This window comes from Zonotrichia albicollis, chromosome 9, assembly GCF_047830755.1.
Source record: "Zonotrichia albicollis isolate bZonAlb1 chromosome 9, bZonAlb1.hap1, whole genome shotgun sequence".
Lineage (NCBI taxonomy): Eukaryota > Metazoa > Chordata > Aves > Passeriformes > Passerellidae > Zonotrichia > Zonotrichia albicollis.
This window is the reverse complement of record NC_133827.1, coordinates 29,782,120-29,808,777: the sequence shown is the minus strand read 5'-3', so window position 1 is coordinate 29,808,777 and position 26,658 is coordinate 29,782,120. Positions and strand designations below refer to the sequence as shown.

At 35.6% G+C, this 26,658-nt stretch overlaps 1 protein-coding gene across 25 annotated transcripts in view; it reads left to right on the top strand.

The window, feature by feature from the left end:
- DLG1 (discs large MAGUK scaffold protein 1) overlaps positions 1-26,544 on the top strand; it is a 140,734-nt gene extending 114,190 nt beyond the window's left edge. For 6 of the 25 annotated variants that reach the window (XM_074547153.1, XM_074547160.1, XM_074547173.1 and 3 more), the window contains 12 exons: positions 487-601; positions 6,929-7,105; positions 7,885-7,954; positions 12,322-12,421; positions 14,725-14,766; positions 16,286-16,321; positions 17,862-17,912; positions 19,168-19,269; positions 19,510-19,682; positions 22,789-22,898; positions 23,265-23,356; positions 24,813-26,544. In XM_074547153.1, the coding sequence (XP_074403254.1) occupies positions 487-601; positions 6,929-7,105; positions 7,885-7,954; positions 12,322-12,421; positions 14,725-14,766; positions 16,286-16,321; positions 17,862-17,912; positions 19,168-19,269; positions 19,510-19,682; positions 22,789-22,898; positions 23,265-23,356; positions 24,813-24,919 (1,175 nt within the window). In that variant the 3' untranslated portion in view covers positions 24,920-26,544. Of the gene's footprint in view, positions 1-486; positions 602-6,928; positions 7,106-7,884; positions 7,955-12,321; positions 12,422-13,111; positions 13,146-14,724; positions 14,767-16,285; positions 16,322-17,861; positions 17,913-19,167; positions 19,270-19,509; positions 19,683-22,788; positions 22,899-23,264; positions 23,357-24,812 lie in introns of all 25 variants that reach the window. The other 19 variants (XM_074547169.1, XM_074547158.1, XM_074547178.1 and 16 more) reach the window with 10 other exon arrangements.
- Positions 26,545-26,658: the final 114 nt, after the last annotated feature.

Sequence of the window (26,658 nt, the reverse complement as noted above, 5' to 3'; positions counted from 1 at the left end):
TTCATGCCAGAATTCTGGATTTTTTTTTTTCCTTCCTGAGCTTTCAGAGGAATATGGTCTTATTTCAGAAGATGTTTTGCTTATTTCCCACCTTGTAGTGTTAAATTCTTTATCTCAATCAAATCCAGTCATTTTGAAGTACAGACATTTCTCATTTCTATTTCTTAACATTTAAAATTTAAAAAATGTAGTTCTTGGTTATAAACATATATTTCACATATATGTTCTGAAGTTTCCTTTCTGTCATGGGTTAAAATTAATCTCTAACTGCCTTTTTATTACTATGAAGTTGATAATTATTAGTAGAAATGTTTGTCTTCATTTGAAAAAAATAGTTACTGTGAACTATAGATTATAATCACAGAATTTTGAAGTATAATATTCTTGTATATTTTCTTTGCCTAATCAAAATTATTTCAGATTTTCTTTCAGTTTAATTGCTGAAATTTGGCAGGAAATTAATTGCCATGCCTGTCTTTGTTACAGAATACAGTCGTTTTGAAGCTAAAATCCATGATTTACGGGAGCAGATGATGAACAGTAGCATTAGCTCAGGATCAGGCTCTTTGCGAACCAGCCAGAAGAGATCCCTCTATGTCAGGTAATTATCTTTTTCATAGCATTGCTACCGGGTTTTCCTGCTTTCTCTAGACTTACTCTTTTGGTATTTGGCTTTCATACAATTATTTACCAAGTACTAACAAAGGGATACTTATATGTAAATATAATAAAAATAAAGCTGTATTTAGACTGATTAATGTAATATAGTTGAAAAAGTAGTAATATCCCTGAGAACTCTATATGAACTTTGAAGAATGGTGCTATTGTTTCCTTTTTGTCCTTTGATTTGAGAGAGAGGATAATCCTTCTGCAAAAACATATATTTCTTCTTTAAGTCAGTGTATGTCAAGTCTTAAAAACTTAGTTCAGTTTGTGGTTTTGTGACAGCAGTCTTCACATTCTCCCTTATTCAGTACTTGAGTTCAAATTTATAGTCTTCTCTTTCTTAATGTTTGACAGATTTCCATCTTAGTTCCTTCAGATTACTTTAGTTGTTTTCTTGGCTTTATTGAGGAACCTTATTTCTCTATCCGATTGAATTTTGTTATGGAATATTTTTCCATGGTAACCAAGAGAGAAAATGCAAAGCAAATGAACTGAGTATAACTCATTAATTTATTCATATCAAATCAAACATAAAGGAGGCTGAAAGGAAGTGGAAACATAAGAGCATGAAGCAGATGAGAAAATAGGTGGTTTCACAAGGAAATTATGGCAGTGTGCAGCTTCTTCATGTGTCACTCAACTCCTACATCAGTTACCGTGTACTGATAAAGCATAACGTTTCAAGTATGGAACGTGGGTAAAAGGATTGCATTTTTAAAAATAAATTGGGTTTTGAGTTCTTCAAATCAGCTCATCTCTGGATTGAGTCAGTAGCCTCTTGGTAGGAGCCAGAATGTTTCAATAGAGCAGGTAAGCCTTCAGATAGTTCTGGTGTTTGTGTTAAACGTGATTTAAAATGTTGTAGGACCTCACCAGTTTACCTCCAGAAAAGTAAGCAGGCTCAGGTGCTGTTGACTTTTCCCATCCAAAGCAGATGGTGCTTTGTTCATGGTGTGTTCTGTCTGCTGAGCTGTGGGAAGGGAAGCAAGTCATACACCAAGCAGTTCCCTGAGTAATTGCATTGATGCTGAGGAAAGTCACGGTCCTTTGGAATATTTCTGAATGCTTGACACAAATGTAGCTAAATACTCACAGGGCTTCTGTTTAGCTTGACTCTATAACAGGTAGTTTCTGTGTTTTGACCTATTGTTTTAGTAGCTGGATTCTGTTTTCTCAGATCTGACCCTACATTTTTTTCTTCTTCTGTTTGTCTTAAATATTTTGGGGGTCAAAATTTAAATCTCTAAAAATAAATGGCTTAAATAGTAAGGGTCAGTGCTTAATACCACAGTTATCCATATCTTTGAATTTCCAGGTAGGTAAGTGTACATATGGATATTGTGCCAAGATCTTCATTTCCATAATCCCAAGATCTATTGCTTTAGCTCTCATCATATACCTAAGCCCAAACAATTCCAAATGCTTTTATTTTGCTTGGTCAGCTATAGCCTGATTAGGTTCTAAACCCCTTATTCCCATGTTCACATATCTGATATTTTGACCCACTGACAAGCAGTTTCTCTTTATGTGGCTTTTATTCTACTGATGGAAGTTGTTGAGCTTTTGACTTTGCCAGCTGCTGCAGAACTTGCAGCCTTCTCCAGGCTGCTGGCAGAAGCCTTGTGGGAACTGGTTTCACTAAAAGTTTTTGAGGCTCAATATTCAGTGTTGGTATAAGTCAGTGCAAATATCTAAAATGCAAAAATTTCTCAACAAAAGTACTTTTCTACCCACATCTCTTTACAGAGGGTGCTGCTAGGGCTTTTGGGATCTGCTTGTGTCATCACACCAAAAGCTGCCAAATACTGGGAGGCAGCTTAGTATGCACAGAAAGGGTTCTCATCTGTTCTGTCTTGTTTCTGATGTAATTTTGACCCCATTGAAGTAACTTTTATGAATATTTTCACATATTGCTAGATACTGACAGAACATGTTACTTACCCACTTTATTTCTTATTATAAGTCACTCTGGTATAGTCATACTGTACTTTTAATTAAATTCAAAGCCAACTTTAATAACTTCAGATATCTTTTTTCAATAGTGCTGGGTTTTGGATATGCCTTAAAGGATGCCAGTTATGTAACAAAATGCTGAATTGAATGGTAAATCCACCAGTAAAATGTTTATAGGCATTCAATCACAATTTCAGAAAAGCTATTAAATAAAAATACCATGAAAATCATCTCTGCTGCTTTCTCAAAATCAAATTAGGAAATAAAATCAGATAGATCATTGTATCCCTGTAAACATGATATCTTTAAAACTAGTCTGCCTGTAAACAGCATTTTTTGGTATTATGTAATATTAAGGAAAAGGCAATTGTGTTTGCCCAAAAATACAATTTGGAGTAAAATGGCAGATTTTTCTTTGTAATTGTATCTATATCAAAAAATGATGCACAGCAATTTGGAAAACAGCCCTTGGAGAGCAATCCAAATAGAGCAATTCAGCAGCAGCTGACTCCATTTGCATGTCCTACTGTCCCCCACACACCACTCCCCCTGTCCCCAGCTAATTCAGATGTACTGATGTGTCTTCTCTTATTTTGCTTTATATTTCTTCTGGTCTTTGTTCTCTGACAGATTCTCTCATAATGTTTCTGGGTTTGCATCTGATCTATGTCTATATAGATATATATGCTCACCTGGAGATTCAAAAAGCACATGTGAGATACCTTCATGGTATCAAGTTTCTGTGATAACACATGGAGTGAGAGTAAATCTGTTCCATATTTAATCTCATCCTCTGACAAGTCTCAGTCTGCAATGTGTGCAGCATTCAAAATCAAAAATTACATTTACCTTTGTGCATTTTTCTGATCAGCACAGTACATTCCAAATTCAAACAATGGCACTGATTTGTGCTTGAATCACAGCAAAAAATGATTGTCTCCACGTTGAAGAAACTTAACAGTTTTACAATGACTAAGAAATTTTACCTAAGTCCTTTGGAAAAATAAGATTTGCTATTAGCAGCAGGCTAAGTTAACTTGTCTGCTGCCTTCTTTATGGTATTCTCAGATTTCAAACAATAAGTTTCAAATAACTTTCCCAAAAACTCAGAAAAAGAGAACCTCCTTTACAAGCTGACCTTAATTTATTGTGAAGTGGTAAAATTAATTAATTTTTAATGAAATTGAACATAGAGCTGCTTTTGCTGAAGGAATTCCTGGTTGCTTTGTTTATTGAAGAAATGCTTTGGTGGAATTTGGTCAACAACCTATGACACTGAAACTAATGAGTGTGGCAGGTAAAAAGATACTCTGGAAAATTTGGCTTTGTTACACAGTCATTACGTTTTTGGCTTTGAAGCATAAACACTCATGAAATATGCAACCTAATTTCAATTTCTCTAGACTTATGGGTGAAGGAGCTGAGATACCTTTTCAGTGCGCTTGGGTTCCTGAGTAATGCAAAGTGAAATAAAAGAGAGGACTTGGTGCTTTCTCTAGAAAATATTTTTAAGACTTCCCATTTAAACTCAAATAAAACTTTACAGTAAATATCATGGATCTGCATTCAAAACAATAGTTGATGAGGATTGCTAAATTTATTTTTAAGTTAATTTGTGTTTATAATTTACAATAAGTAAATGTATGCATGGCATTTTTAATCTGTAATGAAAGTCCCCATGCAGGAAGTTAATAGAACCATATTTTTTATATTCCAGCTTGTAGATAACTGCATCATCTGGGCTGTGAAGTGATTTCTTGGTTGATGATGTGCCAGGCATAGAGGAAAAGCCATGTTAGTCACTTGGAATCAAAAGATATTCTTGTTAATTCTGTTTGCTTTTGAGGTCATTTATAGGATCATTAGCAGTTAGTGGTATTCCAATAAATGTTAGCTGCATAGTTTGGTCACTATTATGTGACACCCTAAATGATCTTTTTATACAACTATTTTCATCAGCTTTGACTTTTTTGCCCAATAAAATTATTTTTCTTGAAGTGACTTTACCAGAGAAAATGTGTTTGATGAAACTGCCTTTAATTGTGCAAAACCTGCTCTGTGTAACCATTTATCTTGTGGGAAAAGCGCAAGTTGGCAATAATGGCTTTATCCATTTCTGCTTCCATTTCACTCCTGAGCATCTTTTCTCATGCAGTCAACATATATGTTAATGCTGTTAGGCCAAGCGCACAGCTTTTATAAATTTATATGCAAACTCAAAAATAGAAGTAAAAAGTGGAGCTGGTGAAAATCATTGCTTGAATGCTAACAAGAAATCTCAGGAAATAAATGTCACGATGCATGTAATTAATTCAGTGAAAATGTATACAACTTGAATCTGCATTGAAAGTACATACTGGATTATGTGCAGTTTATTTTGAGATATGAAATTACATTTGTCCAGAGTATTGAACAAATGTGCAGAATAAATATGGAGGAATAGCTACTTTCCATCTGTATCATTTTCTTACCTGCAATATTTTGGCTATGGAAAAAAAAAATTAAAAATAAAATCAAAATCTGAGTTTTTTAAAAATAATCAGGATATCTATCTTAAGTATGCTGTGGAATTAACCCAAAATATCTTATTATGAAGGTTGCACTGCTAAGGAAGGTGGTATTTCAACCTCCAAGGTATTTCAAATTTGAAGGTCTGAATTTGCTTATAAATTTAAACCAAAGGTACTGCAGATTCAAGTATAAGGTTCTTAATCTCTGTTTAAGGCTCTTCAACATTTTGAAGCCATTTAAAAATTTCTGTCTTTTTTTTAGACATTCTAAAAATCTTCATTAAAACCTTTAATCCTTTAGGATTTTTTTAAAAAATATTTTATAGCCTAAGAAAGGTATGTTGTCTTAAGCAGCTCTGGTTTTGCAATAGATGCTGAAAATGAATTGGTATGACAGAATATTTTGAGTTTTTTCCCTGTAAACAACTTGTTATTGGTTATGAACACATACAGATCACTCAGTGCTTGAGGAAGCAAAATTTACAGAGCTGAAGAACATTTTGGAGCAAACAGGTTTTGACTTTCTGTGATATTAAAAATCTAGCAGAAAAAGGTATGTAAGACCAGTGTTCAGAATGAAGAAACAAGCTGAATTTGGACAAGGAAAATGACACCCTTTAATATCATCACAGTGTGATCTCTTGGTACTGTTTTGGCTTGGTATCGAGTAAGTTCAATTCAGGTATTGTTCACAAAGTGCAGCACTGACAGCACGTGAGCTTGGCAGATTAAATAATGTTGAGGATTTTTTGAACTGTGTCATGCAAGCATTTATTTCACATAGGTGAGGTTCATGAACTATTTTCAAATGTGAAAGAAGTCCTTTAGAAGGCAGAACCTGAGCAGTATCTCTTGCTGTTTGCTAAGAGACTCCTGTCATCTTTCATTTCCATGTCCTCATTAAACCCTCAGCTGCACCAGGGAGAAACAGACTGCAGATATCTTCATTTCCTCAGGGAACTTGTCCAGGTAGAAAATGATCCAAAAGGCAGAAAAGATATGACTTGTAAACTAGATCAGTTCCATATCATGGTGGACCATGTGCCTTTCCAGACAATTGTGCTTTCTTAAGCAAAAAGGGGAACAGGATTCAGTTGCATAAACCAGTGTTGCTGCCAGAGGAAAAGTTAATAAAACTGTAGTCATGCAGCTGCTGCTCAGGTATTGTGAGTGCCTTTTATTTGAAAACAGGCTTACCTTAGGAAAAAGGGTGACATTCTCTCGAAATGGTCAGGAAATTCCTAAAAGAATGTGCTTAAGGTTCTCTGCCTTTGGCTACTATGGTACAAAGTGGTGAGCAGGTCATATTTCTTAAGTTATTTTTCCTGTGAGCAGTATACTGATGATACTGACTTTTATTTTAAAGACAGTACTAAACTGTACTAAATTACTAAATAGTTTATAATTTGATATGGAAGTGTACTTTACAGAATTTTGACTGTGCTCTATGCTTTAAATACTTGCTTATCATTTTTTATTCTAGGCTGACACGTAACTTGCTCTGTGCAAAGTACTTATTGAATTGCAGTAGGTGTCTCCTGTAGAGCTTTTGTAAAGCACTAGAAGTTTGCTCTGGATCAAGTTTTTTCACATTCATTAAAGCTTAGAAGTGTGTGGGGGTACTGTACTACACATTCTGTGTGTGTATGAGAGAGTGTTCAGCCTTCTTGTAAGTACCTGTCAGAATGATGCAATCATTTATGAATAGCACAGGCAGCTTGCTTCATATTTTGTGCTATTCATACTCTCCTGGTTTTTCTTGCCTTTTTTCTATGTTTAATTCTTTCTTTTCAATGTAGAGCTCTTTTTGATTATGACAAGACTAAAGACAGTGGCCTCCCAAGTCAAGGACTGAACTTCAAATTTGGCGATATTCTCCACGTCATTAATGCTTCTGATGATGAATGGTGGCAAGCACGGCAGGTAACTCCAGATGGAGAAAGTGATGAAATTGGAGTTATCCCAAGCAAACGGAGGTATGGCTCACTTCATTGACTTGGAGATGTCTGCTATTAAACACCTGATCTCATTAATACATATATTGTATATGCTTTTCTCTTTCATGTTAATTCTGTACCACATCAGCCACTTGTTTGATTCTTTTGTTTTTAAGTAATCTGTAGTAGAATTCTCATTTACTCAATGAAAAGTTTATTAAAACCCCATTTAGCCCTAGGAGTTGTGTGCTGAAGTTAATAAAGGTGGTCCACATCCACCTCTGTTCTCACTGTAAGCTGTGGGTTTAATATCAGATGATTATCCATTTGTGTATGAAAAGGTGCAAAGTGTCAATGAATTTTATTCAAGTCATGACACTATCATGAATTCTTTCTACCCAGAACATGGAAAACTGGAAAAACATTCTTTGGTAGCCAATGGAGATGAGGTTTTTGTTGGCATACTGGAGTTTCAAACAAGAGTTTAGGTGCTCTGAATCTTAGTTTCTGCTATTGATTGATAGTTGAGGCTGTTCACTTACTATATTGTGTTTCCTCTTTGCACTCTCTGGATTTATTGAACATGCACAGCCACAAAATACTTCCTCATAATTCCAAATAATATACTTCCAAATAATTCCACAGAGCATCACTTGAGAAATAACAGTTTTCCATTAGCAGGCTTCCATTTTCTGAATGTGTCATAAGCAATAAAATATACAAAAGGTACACCAATACGCTTCTGCTATAACAAGTGCTAACTTGAAGTTCTGCAGTTTTGCTGATTTCTGACATTTTTGTGTGTGTTTTTGTGGTAGAGTTGAGAAAAAAGAACGAGCCCGTTTGAAGACAGTGAAATTCAATTCCAAAACAAGAGGAGATAAAGGGGTGAGTTAATTTAGTGTTAATTACACCTGGCATTGTGAATGGTAACATTTTTCTGCGATTTTGTGTGTGGAGAATCACTTTCAGATTTGAATGAAAAGAGTAAATTCTGTCAAATAGAAATTAAATAATTCTGAGCACCAAAGCAGACTTTAATTGCCAAAACACTGCAAATTATTTAAAGGATTAGCATAGAAATATATATGCTTCCTAATACTGTAATGTAGCAGGAGCTCTGTATCCTGACCAAGTATTGAATCGTGCCATTTGTAACAGCTCTGCACCAGATGTGATTTCTGTCACAGTACATGTGATGGGAATGAGTAGTGAGAAAGAAGTGAGGCTACTTAAGTAGTAAAATTATAGCCATTTCATAATGGCACAGCAGCCAAATTTTTTTATTATTTTGAGGGTGAGGCTTTTTTGCAATGTTTTGGCTGTTCTGAAATTTGAGAAACAATTCTACAATTCTACAATTCTACAATTCTACAACCTTACCATTTCTACCAGTACTATGTGACTAGTACATTCAAGACTTAGCCCTGTGCATTTTAGATATAAGAATTAATAGATCTAAAATTAAATTAATAATATATTGCCATTTCAAAAAATCTGAAGTGTGCTTTTAGCTCCTGAGAAAGCTATTTCTTAAATAGTGATTATATTTTTAATTGCACTAATGCTGTAGCATTGGTTAGTCATTATTGTAATGCGCAAGTGCATTTTAGTAATTTATTTCAGTTACGATGTTTTCATAACTTCAGAAAGCACATCAAATATTAAAGCCTCAGTATTATATCGTGATAGTGTAGGACTGCAAAGTATAAAAACTCTAAAATTCATATATACGTCCCTCTGATACATGGCAAACATTTATGTTATTAATGAAATGTCATGTTTTTGCCCTATAAGTGTTTACTTAAAAGAAAATCAATATCTCTAACTACTTCCTGATTCACAATTATGGTACTGCCCTGGAGATTTACTGGATTATTGGCAGTATTCTTCTGTTTTGGTGCTTTTGTAGCTTGGTATTGGAATAAAATATTATCAAGTGACATGGTAATTTGAGTTTGCTTTTTAGAAGTCATATAAAGAGAGGCTTAAATACTTCGGATTCTTTTCAGTACACTAAGGAATTCTTCAAATGTTACCATGTTCTTTGAAAGATAATTGCATGGTTTTAGAGGGTGTCTACCAATTAACTGCAAACAGTTAATTACTGATGTGTTTGAAGTAGCTTTGTGACAAAAGCAGAGTTGGTGCACAGTCCCTGTGTACTAACAGAGCACCAAAGAAATGCATGGAATACTGAGTGGAAAAGCAACTACGCTTGCCATTGATGTAGAACTGCAGTTCCTTTTCTGTAGTAACATTTCATTTTGCAAACACTTACACTGTTCACAGTCTCTTGCTTCAGCTGTAAATGTTTTAACATCAGAGTTTCTTCTTGAAGCATTCCTTCTGTATTTTCCCAGTAAGTTGACTGCACCATACATGTCCTCATGGACCATGTGCCTTCCTGTGTCTGTGTGTGCTAATTCTCCATAAACAAGATGAAATACCAATTTTATACAGTTTTTGAAAATTTCTACATTAAGACCTTGAAGAATCCTAGCGATGGCTAACATTAAAATCCACGTTCCTTTCATTGTAAGGAAACCTAAAAAATCTGGAGCAAAAATGGTTACATTTTATTCTTGTTTGTTCCTTTCATATACACATTTATCTTATTTCTGTGCTGCTTCTGATTTAATATATTCTTGCTTGTAATGACTGTCAATGATTGCCAGTGGGCTTATGAAAAATTTAATGCAATTACTATGCATTTTCAACTAATAAGCAAATCCTTCTACCTTTTTCTAATCATGATATCTTTTAAAAGTAATCTTTTGGCTAATCTTTTATGTAAATACAGTATAGTATTACTTTTATTTTCTCTTTTGTTTTGGCAATGGAACTGACTCTGACCATTATACATGCAGTATATAAAGTTTCATATTAGCTCAGGAAGACTGTACAGAAAGTTAAAATAATTGTTATGAAATATTTTCAAAACTATAATGAAGAACTTGATTATGTTTTATGAAGCACAGTAAATCAGCTAGTCCTTTTATTTTAACTGTACAGATTCCCCATTATCACCACCTCACCTAAATGGAACCATTTTAGTTTTATCACATTTGTCTCCTTTTACCAAACTGACGGACTTGCCCAAATGAAACAATTAGAGATGTGAGTTTTTATTTTTGGGATTTACATTACAGTATTTTTCAGTATACTCAGGAAGGATCTCCTTTGGGCATATTTCTTTGTTGTCCTTATTCTCTAGATTACATTACCCTTCCTGGTTGTGAGAAATTATTTGCACTGAATTTGACTTCTGTTAGAGAAGGTCAAGAGGGCCATAAGATAAAAATTTGCCTGTGCCAAGTATGGTTCCTGCAGGCATATGATTGGCTTGAAACTTCATCTTTTGTCTATGTGTCAGATTGATAATGTACCAGTTTTTACAGTGGAACAACAGTTTTAGTCGAACCCAGATGCAAGGCAATTAAAGGTTTTATGGATTTCCTCCTTAGCACAGTATTGTTATTTCCAGAGCTCAATGTCACTGATTGTGCTCCCTTGGTACCATGTGCCTCTTTAACACCTTGTAATTTTAAGTAAGGTTTTAAAAACATTGGTAATGGAAATATCACTGGAAGTTTAAGTATCTGCTATTGCCAAGCACGTCTGGCCAGAAGGATTGTCAGTCCTGTAGCAGGATGCAGCTTTTGTGTTGCACTGCAGGAAAGGAGCACAAATACAGACATTCTCTTTCAATTGTACCAAAAAATGTGGCCCATCATTTGAAAAAGCTTTGTCCTGTTTGATCCCTACTTGTTACTGTCATTCATTCCATACTTAATGCTGGTAGAAAGGATTATATGCCTTTTTGCTACTCCATTGCATATAACAGAGGAATGTGAGCTCGCATTGGCTGAAGAAAGACAATTACTTGAAAGCTAACATGCTACAAATTTTAGAAACACTTGTTAATAGAGTCTAGAATGCATGACTTTTTTACCATACCTTTTAAAAGATGTTTCTGTGGCACTTTTCTTACTTCCTGCTGCACATAGGTTCTGCTTAGCTTAGAAACAAATAGTCCCCTATGGCACAGGGTCTCAAGACCAAGTTGGGTGTTTTCCTATTTTACCATCCTTTCTACTGTAGTTTTTTTCTGCTAACCAAATGACAAAAATATGGCAAATTTTATGTCTTTGCAAAACTGGTCAGATGAGTCACTCATGCCTAAAGATGGAAAGGAATTTCTGCTGATTTTAAGTTAGCTGTATTAGCTCTAGTTAATTACAATTAAAACATTACTGATTTATTTATACTTTAAGGTTTTTGTATTGACTTGGAACATCAAATTAAAGGTGCTGTAGTCACATGATGTCTTCAGCAGAAGATATGACAGATATTAGTAAAATTTGTGCTAATTACATATAGACATACATATATAGGAATGAAAATGCATTGATGCTCTCCATCACTTGGACAAGCAGCACAAAAATAGTTTATATTCATATGGATGTAAATGTCTATGTAAGTAACTCTAGAAATGTTTGTAGCAACTGAGATGCAGAAATTCTTCAGCAACACAAGCAGTTAATGTCACAAGTTGCTGAACATGATCCTTGATATACAGGGTTTTTCATGTGGTAATTATAAGTACACTCTTGAAAAACATAATTGCCTCAATAAACCCAAGAAATTAGCTTGTGTCTCTTCAAGTTAATCTTCGTATTAGGATGCAAAATTGCATAGAACAGAGTAAATCCTTTCAGTGAATTTGCAATGAATTGCAATAGTAAAACACTGATACAAGTTTTGGACTTTTTTTAGTTGGATGGTAATACTGCCCAATACTTTTGATGTTTTGTTATAATGTCACTTGCTAGCAAAAGCTTCATCTTGGTTTTTTGGTTGTTTTTTTTTTTTTTTTTTTAAATTCTGTAACCCCCAAATGAGATAATATCAGTGATTTAATTGACTTTGAGTCATTATGGTTTGGCCACCTTACAGCAGCCTAGTTTTCCACTTCTTTTAACACTCATAGCACGCCTAAATTTGTGAAATACAGGTCAGGCTCTACAGCATGAACCAGTTTTCTCACTACTAAGCATGTGAAACATGGAGGATCTGAGCAAAGCCATGATCCCAGTCTCTGTTTCTAGTGAGCTGAGCAGATGAGTGTTAAGCTGAGATGTGCACTGCATAATGTGGTTGTAAGGAGTCAGCTTCCGCAAAGCTGCTGCTCTGGGCCTTTGTTCACACAGACATTAGACATCCTTTGTTTTGCCCCTCCTTCTCTTCTTCAGCAGTCATTCAATGACAAGCGTAAAAAGAACCTCTTTTCCCGAAAATTTCCCTTCTACAAGAACAAGGACCAGAGTGAGCAGGAAACCAGTGATATTGACCGTAAGTATGTGGCATTCCATGGAGAGCAAAGCACAGTAGAAGGGCCTGCTAGACTGCACTAGGGTGTTACCATGGAGACAGTTTCATGAGCTGCAACAGGCTGAGGAGCTCCTGGTGCCACTGGTAAACCAGGCTACAAAACCAGGGCAAACCTTTGTTTGCTGTGAAAATCAAACCTAACACAAGAGTATCCCAGTTTGGAGTAAACTGGGCAATACTGTTGGCTAGCTGGAGGAGATAACTGCCTTCAGTGCTGTCAGTGATGCTTCCCTGTTTGTGACTTGGAGGAGAAAGCACAGTATTCATGAAAGTATAATGGAGCGTACCAGCTTCTCAAATCAATCCCTTTAGACTGGTTTATCAAAGTCATTCATTCTAATTGGATTTTCCTAATGAAGAGAGGTTACTCTGATTTTCATTGTTCTTGCCAGCAGTTAAAAAAAGTGTATTCTCAAAACGGAGCTGCAATAATTTCCTAATTCAGAGCAGGTTCAAAACAAACTGTGTTCTCTGCCATTTGCATTACTGATTGCACTTCATGTGCCAGTCAAGTCAAATTCCATAGACTCATTTTTCCCTGTGATGCTCTAGGAACTGTCTCCTGTCGTAGCGCCAATTTTATATATTACTGACAATTATTTTCTTTGTGATTGTCTTTTTATTGCTTGCCCTCTGGGGACTACTCTGCAGGAGGTCCCTGACGACATGGGATCAAAAGGCCTGAGTAAGTGATCAAAATACTCCCAAGTTATTTTAACCTCCATCTGAAAAATTACCACGTTTTTTTTTGGACAGATCTCTTTGAGATTGGTGCTCCACTGGCATAAGGAGGTTAACTAAAACTGATTCATAAGCTTTTCCTAGTTTGTAATCTTTTGGAGTTTTTGCTTTCAGGAACATGTAAAGTTTATGTGACTGTCGCATTAGATTTTTTTTGTTTTCAGAAGCTTACCAGTGCTTTTTTGTTTGTCCTTAACAGTACTGTGTTTTTAATTTGGTGATTATTTTTTAATGTTACTTATATCTTGTCCTCGTATTTTTATTTATTTAAAAATAACCTTATGGCTCTTTCCAGTAATAGTACCACCATTGCCGTGCTACTTTAACTAGTAACAGTTTTCATTCCTCTCTCTAGGGTTCTGATGTTTACAGCTACTTAAAGCAAACACAACTTTTCCTTAACAAGTGCCAGGAGAGTTTTTCTATTTTGAACACTTATGATGCTTTTAGACCAGGTGAAGGGCTAATAAGGGTGACTTGAAGCACTTCTTGTATTTCTGTTTGAATCAAGTCAGATTCAAAAGTTGCTGCCTACTCTTAGCAGAAATGTTTGTGTGTACATACCCCCCCACTAAGTGTATTAAAATGACAAATAAAAAAGCCAAGACCTTGCTTTTGTCACAGATATTAAATACATCCACTGTTAGGCACTTATGCAATAGGAAAAGGAGTCTCTAAAGGGATGTGGCTAAGGGTCATTAGGGATAGCATTTCTTCCCAAGGCATGACTGTAAGGTACAGTGTTTGTGAAATTACTTGTAAGGGCCAGTGCACTTCTGTACCTGTCCTCAATCATGAAGTTGGAATTCTAGTAGCTGTAACATTCATTTCTCAATTCTGAAATGGCTACTTTCAAAGGAATTCCTGGTCTAGACCAGAAAACTTTAGTATTTATGGCCCTATGGTTTAGAACATAAAATCATAAGCAGCCTTTATGGCCTTACGATCATACTTAGTTTGAACTATGTAATATGGTCCAGAAATACCTCTAGATGATTCTCTTCTATAAACAGAACATGTTTCTTGTCTGTTTTTCAGCACAGACTTTTAAAAACTGCCTTATCATACCTAATGCAAGTTGTATTACATGCTGCACTATATTTCCTCTAATTTAATCCAGCTTTTTCTCTACATGAGACTAAATGTAATCAATAAATTGCTTGCATAAAAGTTGAAATGCATAATCCCAAGGTTTTTACACAACATAATTCATCCTGAAGTGAAAACTTAAAAATTGCAGGGTTACATGTGAATTATGAATTAGTGTACTTTTTGTAATCTTATTTTATGTGCTATTTAATGTTTTTCTTTTTATTAACATCAATTCCTTTCATATGAAATTAAGCTTGATCCTGAGAGCTATGAGAAGTACGTTAAAACTTTTATATGCAGTATGTATTGATTTCAGCACTTTGATATGAGTATTGTCGTTCATCTGGATTACTTTTTGTCGATTTTCTTTTTGTTTGACTCATGCCATTGGTGTATGTTCCTTATTTTTTCCCATTGTGTTGCAATTTCAGAGCATGTAACCTCTAATGCCAGCGATAGTGAAAGTAGTTACCGTAAGTGTTTTAAGTTCTTTGTTTATTCGAGCCCTTGTTTTGCAGCTCTTTCTTTGGTTTTGTTTGTCTGTCTTTTCTGGGTATTTACATGTTAAATAGAACTTCCCAGTCAGCTTCAGGTGAAATCTGTATTTGTGTATTTGGTGGAGTACTGCAAATTGTTCCATGTCTTTGTTTTTAAAAAACTTCCTAGAATTACTGCAAACCTCCTTTATGGATATTTTTTATTGTTGTCTGTGATTTTCTTAGTTCAGCTTAATTTGAATCTACTAATTTTTTTTAAATTACACAAGCTAGCTAAACATGTTAAATTTAAAGGGTAAATTTAATGCTGACAAATACAATTTTATGTAGCTGAGCCTTAATACTGGAAGTGTAGCTAAACTGTGTAATCCATTAAATAATGTCATAAGTATCTAAAGTTTTTCACAACTGATACTCAGATTTAATATGTATATACTTCAATGAAAGTACAGATAAGCAAACATGTATTTACCCTTGCTTTCAGCTCATTTATTTTGTCAAGTGTGGGTGCTTAGTATGAACTGTCTTCAAAGCATACGACACACATTCAGTGCTGGAGTCAGTTTTGATAAATCAGCATGCTAGTTCTCTCTCTTCCTGGAGACATAGTGTCTCTGAATAGCACACTCAGTTTGCTTTTACTGCTAGCATCAGCTCCAGTAGTGGTTGCTATTCCCCAGCTGCAGTGGCACTCCATGCCCATGGTGGGTAACAGGCTGCATGGTGCTGCTCTGCTGTGCTTGACATGGGATTGGAATCCCACTTTGCCAGGACTGGAATCCCAGCTCCCAGCAAGGCTGCAGGCTAGAGCTGGAAGCCATGGTAGAGCAGAGCAGGACAATAGGAAGCATGAAGACAAACATGAAAAGAAGGAGCAGTGAAAGTCATGCAATGGTTCAGTGCTCAGCTCCTGGCTGCCTGCTGTGTAATGGGCACTGCAGAAATACCTAATTTATGTCAGGATAATAAGGAAGGTGGTTCATTAACAGATATATTTGTTTGGCTGTCGATCTTTTCAGAGGTAATGAGCCACATATTTTCTTCCAGATGATGACACTGAAGAAGAGAATGTGTATACATGTATGCAAAATGCTGGTGTTGTTGCAGACTGTAATTGAAAAGAAACTAATTGAGGGAGGCATCTGTGTTCCCTGAGAATAAGACAGAATTGAGCACATATGGAAGTTGCCTTTGATAAACAGAAATTTTTATAGTTTTTAATGACACACCATCAAAACTATCTAACCATGTCTGTTTCTTCATAAATTTGCTGCTTCCCTCTCTTCCTTCACTTCCAAAGTTTTTCTGAGAGCTAGCTTTATTTACATTTAAAGCTGGTTATTGGTTCTACCAGTTAGTATTTTACTTTATTGTTACTTGCGAAGCCATGATTTTATTATGGATGTCATGGATTTGTTTATCTCAATGTGTAATTCTGAGCATTTTTTATTAAAATATTCTTTTAATCTCTTCTTACTGCTGTCTAATATGAAAGTTATCTTGATTACAGATGAGTACGGTTGTTCAAAAGGTTCATTCTATTAATACTAATTTTTCCAAAGAATTGAAAAGCAGTGACATTATATACTTTTTGCCCTCAATCAAGGGATGCTTTTTACTTGTTCTTATCTCTTTAGTAGTTTACATAACTCTTCTTTGACCTTATAGCAATGTGACTTCTCCAAAGAAGTATCTAATTCTGTGTGAGCTCGATCTTTCATAGATGAGTTGATAGTTGGTGATTCCCTGTTCCTCTCCCTAGCCTAAAAAGGGTTCTGAAAGTATATACTGTCCTTCTAAAATCCATTTGCATGAGTAACTTTTTGAGATATTAAAATGTACAGGTTGCATGGTTTTGTGTCTGTCTTAAGGTATTCCTCATTTGCAACAATTCAGGAAATTAAAGTCTTCCTTCATGTATTGCTGTAGGACAGTTTAAATGCAAATTTCTTGCAAAATAAGAGAAATATTTCTGTTAATGAAATTGTAATATTTAGATTTTAAATACCTTTTTGCATTTGCTTTGAAATAGAGACTAGATTATATAGAAGCTCTATATGCATTTATAAAAGCCTTCATCTGCCTTCTGTTTCTACATAAACTGTGGTGTAGCCTTGTATGTTCCTTTGCCTGTTTTAAGTATGGCTTATGAACATCAAAGAATGTTCCAAAATTAGAGAATTGAAATATTGGAGGACAGTATTTTCTTCAGTTCAAAGCAATGTCATGTAATTTGAGCTTGTGTCTTCAGAATTATAAATTCTCTGCTGTCACAGTTAATTTTTAGTTATTTCATTAAAAGAAATTTTACTCAGAGATATCGTGTTAGACTAGAAGCAATCTTTTAGAGAGATGGCAACTGAGGTATATTTCAAATGCTTTCACTAACATTTAAAAAGCCTACAGCTGTCAAAATTCAAGATTCTGTTATTTTAGTTTCATTCACTGCTAATGTGCTTCCTGGAGCTGAGAACAATCCAAAGCATTATTTGCTTTCAACTTTGTCTTTAAAGATTAATTTATAAAACAGTAGTTGTTTAGTATATACATTGATAGCTTTCTTGGTAGAATTACAGTGGCTGATGATGTCTATGGAAATGCCAATTCACGATCAAGTTAATGGAAGATCTGTTCACCTTGACATACATGGTTGCCAGCCATGTATAAATATGGAAAATGTTGTTGTAAATGCTGGCTGCAGAGTGTGGAGAGCGTTCCCAATGCAGGAGGCATTGCTCTAGCAGTGAATGACAGCATGCATGCCTTGCATCCAGGACTCGTGAGGAGCAGCACCTCAGCAATGCTTGGAAATTCTCTTGTGCTCAATGTCCGCTTGACATGCCAGCTACACCAGGAACTTCTTTCTACTCTCTGTGTCTTATGCTTTAAAGCTCAGTGTTTGGCTTAGCTTTGTGAGGTCTAGAATTCATGGCTCTTGAAAGGTGTCCCTCATCAGCATCATTGTAATGCATATTGCTGGGCAGTGTCTGTATCATCATAGTCCATGGAATGACTCCCTATGTTCCTTTAGGAAAAAAATACATTGATGTGTCTTTGCCTTTACATTTTAGGTGGCCAGGAGGAATATGTGTTGTCATATGAACCAGTCAATCAACAAGAAGGTTTGTAGCTCTCACTCAGTATGAAATAATCTTAATTGTTAGAATGCTTTGCATGCCCTTATGTATTAAGCACCAGGATAAACTTCTTCACCCTTTTAAAGTTGAAACTTACTGTTATTCAAATGAATAAATCATAAAGGCATAAATTATTAAATAAAATCTCTGAATTATTTAGTGCAGAATCCAAAGGTGTGCTACTTCAATAATTCTGTGTGGTTTATATTGTGGAAGGAAAATACAGTATGCTTAACAGTTTTGTCAGTGAGAACCTCATAAATTATAGTTTTCTTCTGTTTCATATTGCTTTAGCATTCTCATTGTTTCTGGCACAGCAAAAAGCATGTGAATAGATCATTTGTCTACTTACCAACTTCAATTGAAATGTCTCTAATCAGTCTCCCGTTTCTGTATGGTTTTCTTATATGGCTAATTTCATTAATAATTGCCAAGGGATTTTTTCCAGAAAAAAGTAAAATTTAATGAAATGGAAATCACTAGGAGAAAATATTTTCTCACACTTGCATTTAAAAAATTGCTTTTTACTGATTTCCAGTGGAATGGTTTCCTCTCACCAGAGAGGCTCACAAAGGGAGAAACAGCAGAGATGTTTGTTATTTAATTAATAAGTTAATAGATACTGGATTCAAGACATTCCTCTTGCAATTACAGTAATACAATTGAAAGGAAATAGCTCTGAGTCAAATTAAAATATATTTAATAGGACAGACTTAAATTAATTGGTACTTATTTGTGCAGAAAGATTGAACCTAAAATTAAAATTTGTACTGCTGAAATTGGTTGTGGCAACATACTTAGGCATTATTGTCTTAAAGGTTCTTATAGTGTGATTAGACATAATCTGCTTAAACTTAATTTTCAACCAAAATCCCTTTATTATAAATAATTAAACTACTTTCAAAAGGTACTACACTTAATTTTGTAAGGGTGTTAATAGTTACAGAAACTATTTATACTGAATCATTTTGTGTGTGAGTGCTTAATTGTGGCCTTAGGAGAAAAGAAGCTTCTCCCAACACAGAGTTTTATGAACTGCGCTGCTGCTTAGGTGCCTCTTTGAATTGAAAAGATTTTCAAACCTCTCCTCCTTCCTTTTTCCATTAGAATTTAGGATGTTAGTTTGTGAGAAGGTTTTTTTTCTCAAAGGCTTCATAATTTGAGACTCATTTTCAATCACTGAGAATGAATTTAACAGTCATATAAAATACAACTGACATTATTCCTTTATGTTTATTAGTCAGTTATACTCGACCTGTGATTGTTTTGGGACCCATGAAAGACAGAATAAATGATGACCTGATCTCAGAATTTCCAGACAAATTTGGCTCATGTGTTCCACGTAAGTCTCCACAAATACTAAAGCAATTTTATATTATATTTTTCTCTTAATTTTTTATAGACATCCTCTGTATGTTGGATTAAAAAAAAAGTTAATATATTGTTTAAACTTTTTAGATCTATCTTAATAGCAATCTCTTTGTGACAATTTTGCAATATAAATGGAGGCTTTTTGGATATTGTAAAAAAAAAAGTCACTGTTTTTTGTTTTGCTTTAAAAACTACTGGTTTATATTTAAAGATACTACTAGACCAAAACGAGATTATGAGGTGGATGGACGTGATTACCATTTTGTCACTTCTCGAGAGCAAATGGAGAAGGATATTCAGGATCACAAATTCATTGAAGCTGGCCAGTACAATAATCACCTTTATGGAACAAGCGTCCAATCAGTGCGAGAAGTAGCAGAAAAGGTAAATCAGTGCCACTTGCTTTCATTTGCTGAGCTGATTATATGCCTGTGCTGACAGGGAGAAAGAGAAGAATGGTAAGAAGCCATTAGGAACATTCTGACTTTTAAAGGAATTTGTATAAGGCTAGAAACAAAGCGCATTGTCACAGATGCATTTAGGGAAATAATGAAGCTTTGGAATAATGAAAGCGACATGATTAAATTGGGGAAAAAAAGCTACCATAATGTTGTAAACCCTCTCATTTAAAGAGAACGCCGAAGAAATAGCTACAATTATAGGCTAATTAGCCTAGCTCACATACACAGATCATTAACTAATGAAGAGTATTGCTGGTGCAGTTAATTAATATGAGGATCCTCTTGACATAGACCTGCACAAAAGAAAACTTTAAAAAAATGTTATTCTTTGTGCTTCTCATGGTTTTTAGCTAACAAAGAGAAGAGAGTAAATGTAAAGAATTCAATTTTATAAGTATTTTTTTCTATAACTACCCATATATTTTGAGTGTTACCTTACAGTTTCTATCCCAAAGTAATTTGAATTAACTATTTATTGCAAATTCTAATTATTTCTAAAGTCTTACTGAAGTTGACTTGATCTGTCTGAAAAAAAAGTTGGAAAAGGGAAATGTATTCCTGACAATAAGGTGCTTGTCTTAAAGAAAATCATGTGGTGAAAATTTTTTTTGCAAATGTTTCATGTTGAGTTGATGAGAGTTTTTCTGCTGCTGACTCTGTAGTCCATTTTGACCAAATAGGTGAGGATTGCTATTTCTGGCAACTGAATTTACTGGAAGCAAAACCAGGGCAAACACAGTGAGATTCTGAGAGGCAAATGATGTTTTCTTCTCTTGTCTTTGTCACCATATGGAATGGAACCTGGCCTTGTGGGATAGAGTGAGAAAAGGAAAGAAAATAATATTAATTACAGAATTGTTCAAGTAAATGAACAGTATTTTGTATTGGAGGCTGAACAAAGCTGTGAAACAATCATTTGTGGTTAAATGATGAAATTATTGAATAGCTTAGGCATTATAAATCTGTTGGCATTTGCTTTACTTGGTAGCACAAATACAATCCTTCAGATCCATCCTGGACCTGAAATTGACTCTCTTCTTTTGTCCATCTGTGGGGATTAGTAAGGTACAAAATTGCTATGAATCTTTCATAAATGGACATGAAGAACAAAGTATTAGCAGATGTCTCCATGCAGTCAAATCTCTTGCATAGGCACCATGGGACTTTGGGTAGATGCAGCAATTTCTGAGTTGCAGCTGACATTATTTTCTGGGAAACAATGGCCTATCCTTCAGAACTGTACTTCAAAATCATGACAGGGCTGCAGACTGGTTGATCTGAAATTGTTCCCATCCTTGTATTCTTTTCCATCTTGCTGAAAAGATGAGTCTTTTCAGTGGGTTTATTGCTGGGATACAAAAGATCATTTCCAAGTTATCTGCAATCAGTTTAGGAGAAGACAGAGCAGAAGTGACTGCTATTACCCCAAAAGAACTGGAAACAGTATTCCTAAAATAGCCTTGTCTTTCACATCTTCACTTGAAAAGACTTTTCATATCTTCTTTCCTTTGGAATTATCAGCAGCTTGCAAATCTGTGTCTCGAGGCTACAGTTAATGCATATTCATTGCTGATTTGGAGTAAACTGTCATGGTTATACCCCATAAGGTCCAGCACAGGTACTTTTGCTGGCTCTCTAGCCCTTCACCCTTTGGCTCCTGGCTTAAATTGTTGGGCCAAACACAGCAAATAGTGTTTTACTTGGTCCCTTTTTGTTTTTCAAATAATGCTCTTAATTCTCAGTTCTTGGAGCATGTACCACATTTAAAGATGTGGACAGATCAGCACATGTAAAATACTCTGCTAGGACATACAGACACCTTTTTAAAATGTTACCAGTTGGCATCCAGACCCATGGACTGGATCTGGGAAACAGCTATCATCAGCTGAAAGCAAACAGACATACATATTGTTCATGTGGAAAAAGCACTTCTCATTAAAAATTCCTGAAGTAAAATTCTGATTTTGTTGGGAAAGACACCAAATGTAAATGATCCCAGTTATTTCTTCTGCCAGGAAGCAGAAGCATGTCAGTAATTTCAGACATTTTTCCAGGAATGATCTCCCAGGAGTTCAGGAATGGTGTTGTATGATATGAGTAACCTTTGGTTATATGGTGCTTGTGGGTTTGTATCCTGGCTCACAGATTTCTGCAATGCACATTGGTGTCCTGATAAAGAAGAAGTTTTTCTTTCATGTAGTCACCCAGGAGTGGTTTTCTGTTCCTCTTCCCCTGTAGCTTTCTAAAATGACAGTCTGCAAAATTAATCCTATGCTACTCAGAAAGGAAAGAAATAAAAATATGTGAGGTGGAAATGAGCATATCTTAGATGAAAGGAACTGAGAACAGGAGGAGCCTTTGAGATGAAGCTGGAAAATTCTTTTTAGTGGGAGAACAGAGAGTGGGAGGAAAGCAGCCTTACCACACTGTCATCCAGCTGCCCAAGGAATGGTCAAGTTATATTTGTTTCTCAAGAGATGGATAAGAAATAAACACAAATAAATTCCTTTCACCATCTCCAATGTGGTATTTTTACTGGCTGGTACCTGGGAGAGGAAAGGGCTTTTCTGCAGTTCCACCTGAATATGGTGGCATATTTCCCTGCCAGCAGGGGTGGGCACTCCCTCAGGTATGCCAGTTAAGTCATCTGGCTCTTCTCTAAATCACATCTGTGACATGGCCACCTCCCCAAAGCATCCTCAAATTAGTACCAAAACAAAGCAAAATAAAAAATGTTGGTGGTGTGCTTGAAGTCCAGCTGTTCCTCTATATGGTTCTGCATTGCTGCAAGCTGTGATGAAGAAAGGAATGAAGAAAGAAGGGTCAGGAACATCTCAAATGATGTGGGATCCAGCAGAGGAGATTGGGGGACCTTGTGCCAAAGTGGTGAAATCACAGTATCATTGATGCAAATACTCTCATTTTCTTGTTTTCAGTAGAGGCATGTTTTCTCTTCTAAATTATTATGCTATGCTACTTGTGACTTAAAGTTTGCTTAGTGCGATATTCCTTTCTCTCTCACTTTTTAGGGTAAACATTGCATTCTTGATGTTTCTGGTAATGCGATCAAGAGGTTGCAGATTGCCCAGCTGTACCCAATCTCCATTTTTATTAAACCCAAAACAGTGGAAAATATCATGTGAGTAAAAGTAAAGTACCTCAGGCTAAATTGTTTGAGACTGTTGTATTTGAAAAGCCAACTGCAAGTTATATGCAGACAATTGTAATATTTGTGTTTTAAATAATATTTAATTCCTTGAGTTTAATTTTTAGGGACTTTAAGATCGGGCTTCTTATCCAAATTCAAGTGCATGAAAACAAATGTCATTGTGTTAAATTCCATGCAACATAATGCCAGAACAGCTCATTTCCACTACAGTCTTTGCTTGGAGTCTTTGGGGTTTAATCCAATTATTAGTATTAATATTCAAACAACAGTTTAAAACCTTAAAGACTCCAAGTATGTTGTATTGGTTTAAAAGAGCTGTAATATTTGCACTTTCAGGGAAATGAATAAACGCTTAACGGAAGAGCAAGCCAAGAAGACATTTGAGAGAGCCACGAAACTGGAGCAAGAATTTACTGAACACTTCACAGGTGTGTTCTTCTTGTCACTGCTCACTTGCCAGAGTTGAAATTTTATGGCTTGCTGTAAAAGTAGTACTTGCTTAACCACTGAGATAGTGAGCTTTGTTTTTCAGATGATCTGTGATTACTTTGAGGTATAGAGCCATCTTAGTATCTCTACATTGATTTCACTTTGATAAGTTAATTTAATATAAAATTAAACAAAAATTTACTAGGAGCTTAATTTAGGTTTTGAAAACTCTTAGGACTTTCTGCCATTTTCCAACTTCATCAGCAGGTTCTGTTTCCACAGACTTTAACTTTACCCTGAAGTACATGAAAAGCACATCCTATTTCAGCTTTGAGGTTACTGAGGTTTGGAAGAGGTGTGGTTGAACTTAGCTGGAGAGAAGATTCTGAAGCTTATGGCCTATTTGCCTTGCAAAGACATTTCTGATTCTTTCTCATGCACTGTTGTGCTGTGAACATTGTACTTGGCCTATAACAATGGAGCAGCCTCCTCCCACAGGCAGTACAGCACTGAGCTGCAGATGGGGAGAAGGTTTTTAAGAGACAAGAATGGAATGGTAGGAATAAAAGGGAACTAATTTACATGAAAGCAAAGCTCAGAAGCAGCACTACTCTATTAATGCACAGAAGAGTGGGTCTGACCTGCCTCCAAAACTACCTTTCATGCTAAACTTTACTTCTTGGATTATTGATGTTGAGATTGTGACACTGATTTAAAATAAGTTGCTATCTCACAGTGATTGCTCTTCCAGGCTGAAGCGTTGGTAAGAACAGCTCAAACTTCTTCATTTTCACCAGACTATATTTTATTCTGGTATGTCAGAACACATCCTTATTGGCTCATTTCTAGTTAATTTCTAGCCTTGGCAAAAATACATCAACCAACATTATAGGAATGAGTGTAGATTGCACTTTTAACTGTGTAAGGAAGCCTCATCTATAAAACTGGAATCTCTTGTCTGGACAACAAACTCCATGAGTTCCTCCTTATTTTAGCCAAAAGCAAAGGTAGAGCTGGGTAGACATCTCGAGGTCAGCCTGCCTTGCTGTGCAGCTTCAGGACAGAGCTGAGGAGTTCACCAGCCTGGGAGGACACAGCCCTGCACTATCTTGCTTTGTGTTAGAAACACAAATGAAAGCTGGGCCAAAAAGAATACTGGAGGATGTGAATTGACTCAGGCAAATTGGAAAGTGTAGCTAGGAAAAGGTTAAAAATGCCCTCAGCTGTATGTGTATACTTAGTAGGACAGTGGAAGGTCCCTGTCCCCAAGGAAGTGCTTTGTGTGTCCTGCAGTAGCACTCTGTGCTTCAGTCCAGCACTGAACCCGGGAGTGTCCAAGGGTGTCTGTTCCTTCAGCAGTCAGAAATCCTCCTGCCACTCTGAGGGCAAGGAGCAGCCTGGCCTCTGCATGGATCGAGGAGGGACCATTGCTGATTGCCACATTATGTTTTGCAGCTATTGTCCAGGGAGACACTCTGGAAGAAATCTACAACCAAGTGAAACAGATCATAGAGGAACAGTCTGGTCCTTACATCTGGGTTCCAGCAAAGGAAAAATTATGAAAACAGATTTTTATTTTTCATTTTCTAACTGACATCACCTACTACATCTGACGACTCTTAAGCCCTTCCAGTGGAGCCTGCCTCTAGTTCTTTCCAGCGTGGTTCATACCCTAACCATCACATTCTGCAGTTCCCATAATGCTTTACATTTGGTGTCTCTCTTAGTTTAAATAATTTGTATTATTGTGTGTTGTTGGTTTGCCATTTTTCGAACATGACAGTGGAATGGCCTGACCAGCTATTAGTTTAGGGTGGGGGTGGGAGGGAATTGCTGGGTAAAATTCCTTAATGTTTAAGGGAAAGTAACTTTCAAAGATTTTTCAAAAAAGCTTTATAGACATTCTTTTAAAATTTCATAACAATTGAAAGAAAAGTTGTATTCAAGGAAGTTGTAAATTATGAGTAACTTTGCACGCTTAACTTTAATAGCATGGTTTGGTCAGGGCAATCAATTTCAGGTTTTATTTTCTGAGTTCAATCCTATTGTCACAGTATCTTTTTTTCTTTCCAGGCAGTTAGAAAGAAACTTTTAAATTTTGAGTTAGCATTTTCATTAAGTCCCATTACTACTCCTAAAGGGATATTCATTTTCATAATTTCATACGGATATTCTTATAATCTATTTTTTCATTTTTTGCCAATAAAATTGCTAGGGACAAAGATGTGTAATGTTTTTAATCTTCCTCATGAAACACTATTTATAGTGTGTTGCAGAAATTCTTTATAGATAATGGTCATCACACTTTTTGAGCCTAAAAATATGTTTAGGTGCTAGGAAACCTTGTATTTTTCAGAGGAATGCCAAATTTGCATTGGCAGTAATTCAGAAAACAGCTGCAGAGATGGTCATTAGGGCAATGAGAGAATGATTCATAGCCTAAAAATGTGTGTGTTCTTAGGGGTCAGATTTTAATGAATATTTTACCCACAATAACTGCCTATTTTGTTATAATAAATATATATATATTAAACTTTCTTTAACTAAACTCTGTAACTATGGGAATTATTTTCTTTACATAGTTGCGCACACGTATAAATATATATATATAAAATATATATTTTTCTTTTACCACCTACTCCTAGCTTTTTGTTTTGAATAAAAGTAAAAAACCAAATTAGAATTTACCTTCCTTAATCATGGAAAAATCAAATGGGCTGTGATGGCTGGGCATGAAGTCCAGGGAATATTAGTACAAGAAAAAAATACATGCAAGTTCTCCTCTTTTCTACGCAATTCCGGGTGTTTGTCTTCCCCTGTCCCCTTTGTAATATGCATGTCTTAACCAAAGGGAGAATTCAGAGCCAACAATATATTTTTTTTTTCTGTACATGTTCGTCTCGGATTGCACAGGCACAAGATCTTCCATTTGCAATGCACAAACTTCTGTGCTGAATGTTATGAATACGTTGTACCAAAACCTTCAATAATGAAATTCTTGAATTCCCATATTATTTAGTACCTGCCATTGCTTGTTTGCAACTGATTGTTTTTTAGAGGGATGTACTTATGACAGTCATGGGGCAGTCACACAACCAAATCAGCTTTGGTTTGTAAAGAATTATCAACAATATCCATTCCATTTGTTAGAAAGAGGAGAACAGCTAATAAACTTTATTGTACAATATATTTGTCAAGTGTGTTTTTAATTACGATAAATACAGGTGTTGTAGCACTTTAGAATAATTGACCAAGACTGTAAACAAAAATCAGGTGTTAGAGAAACACTGGTGGCCACACT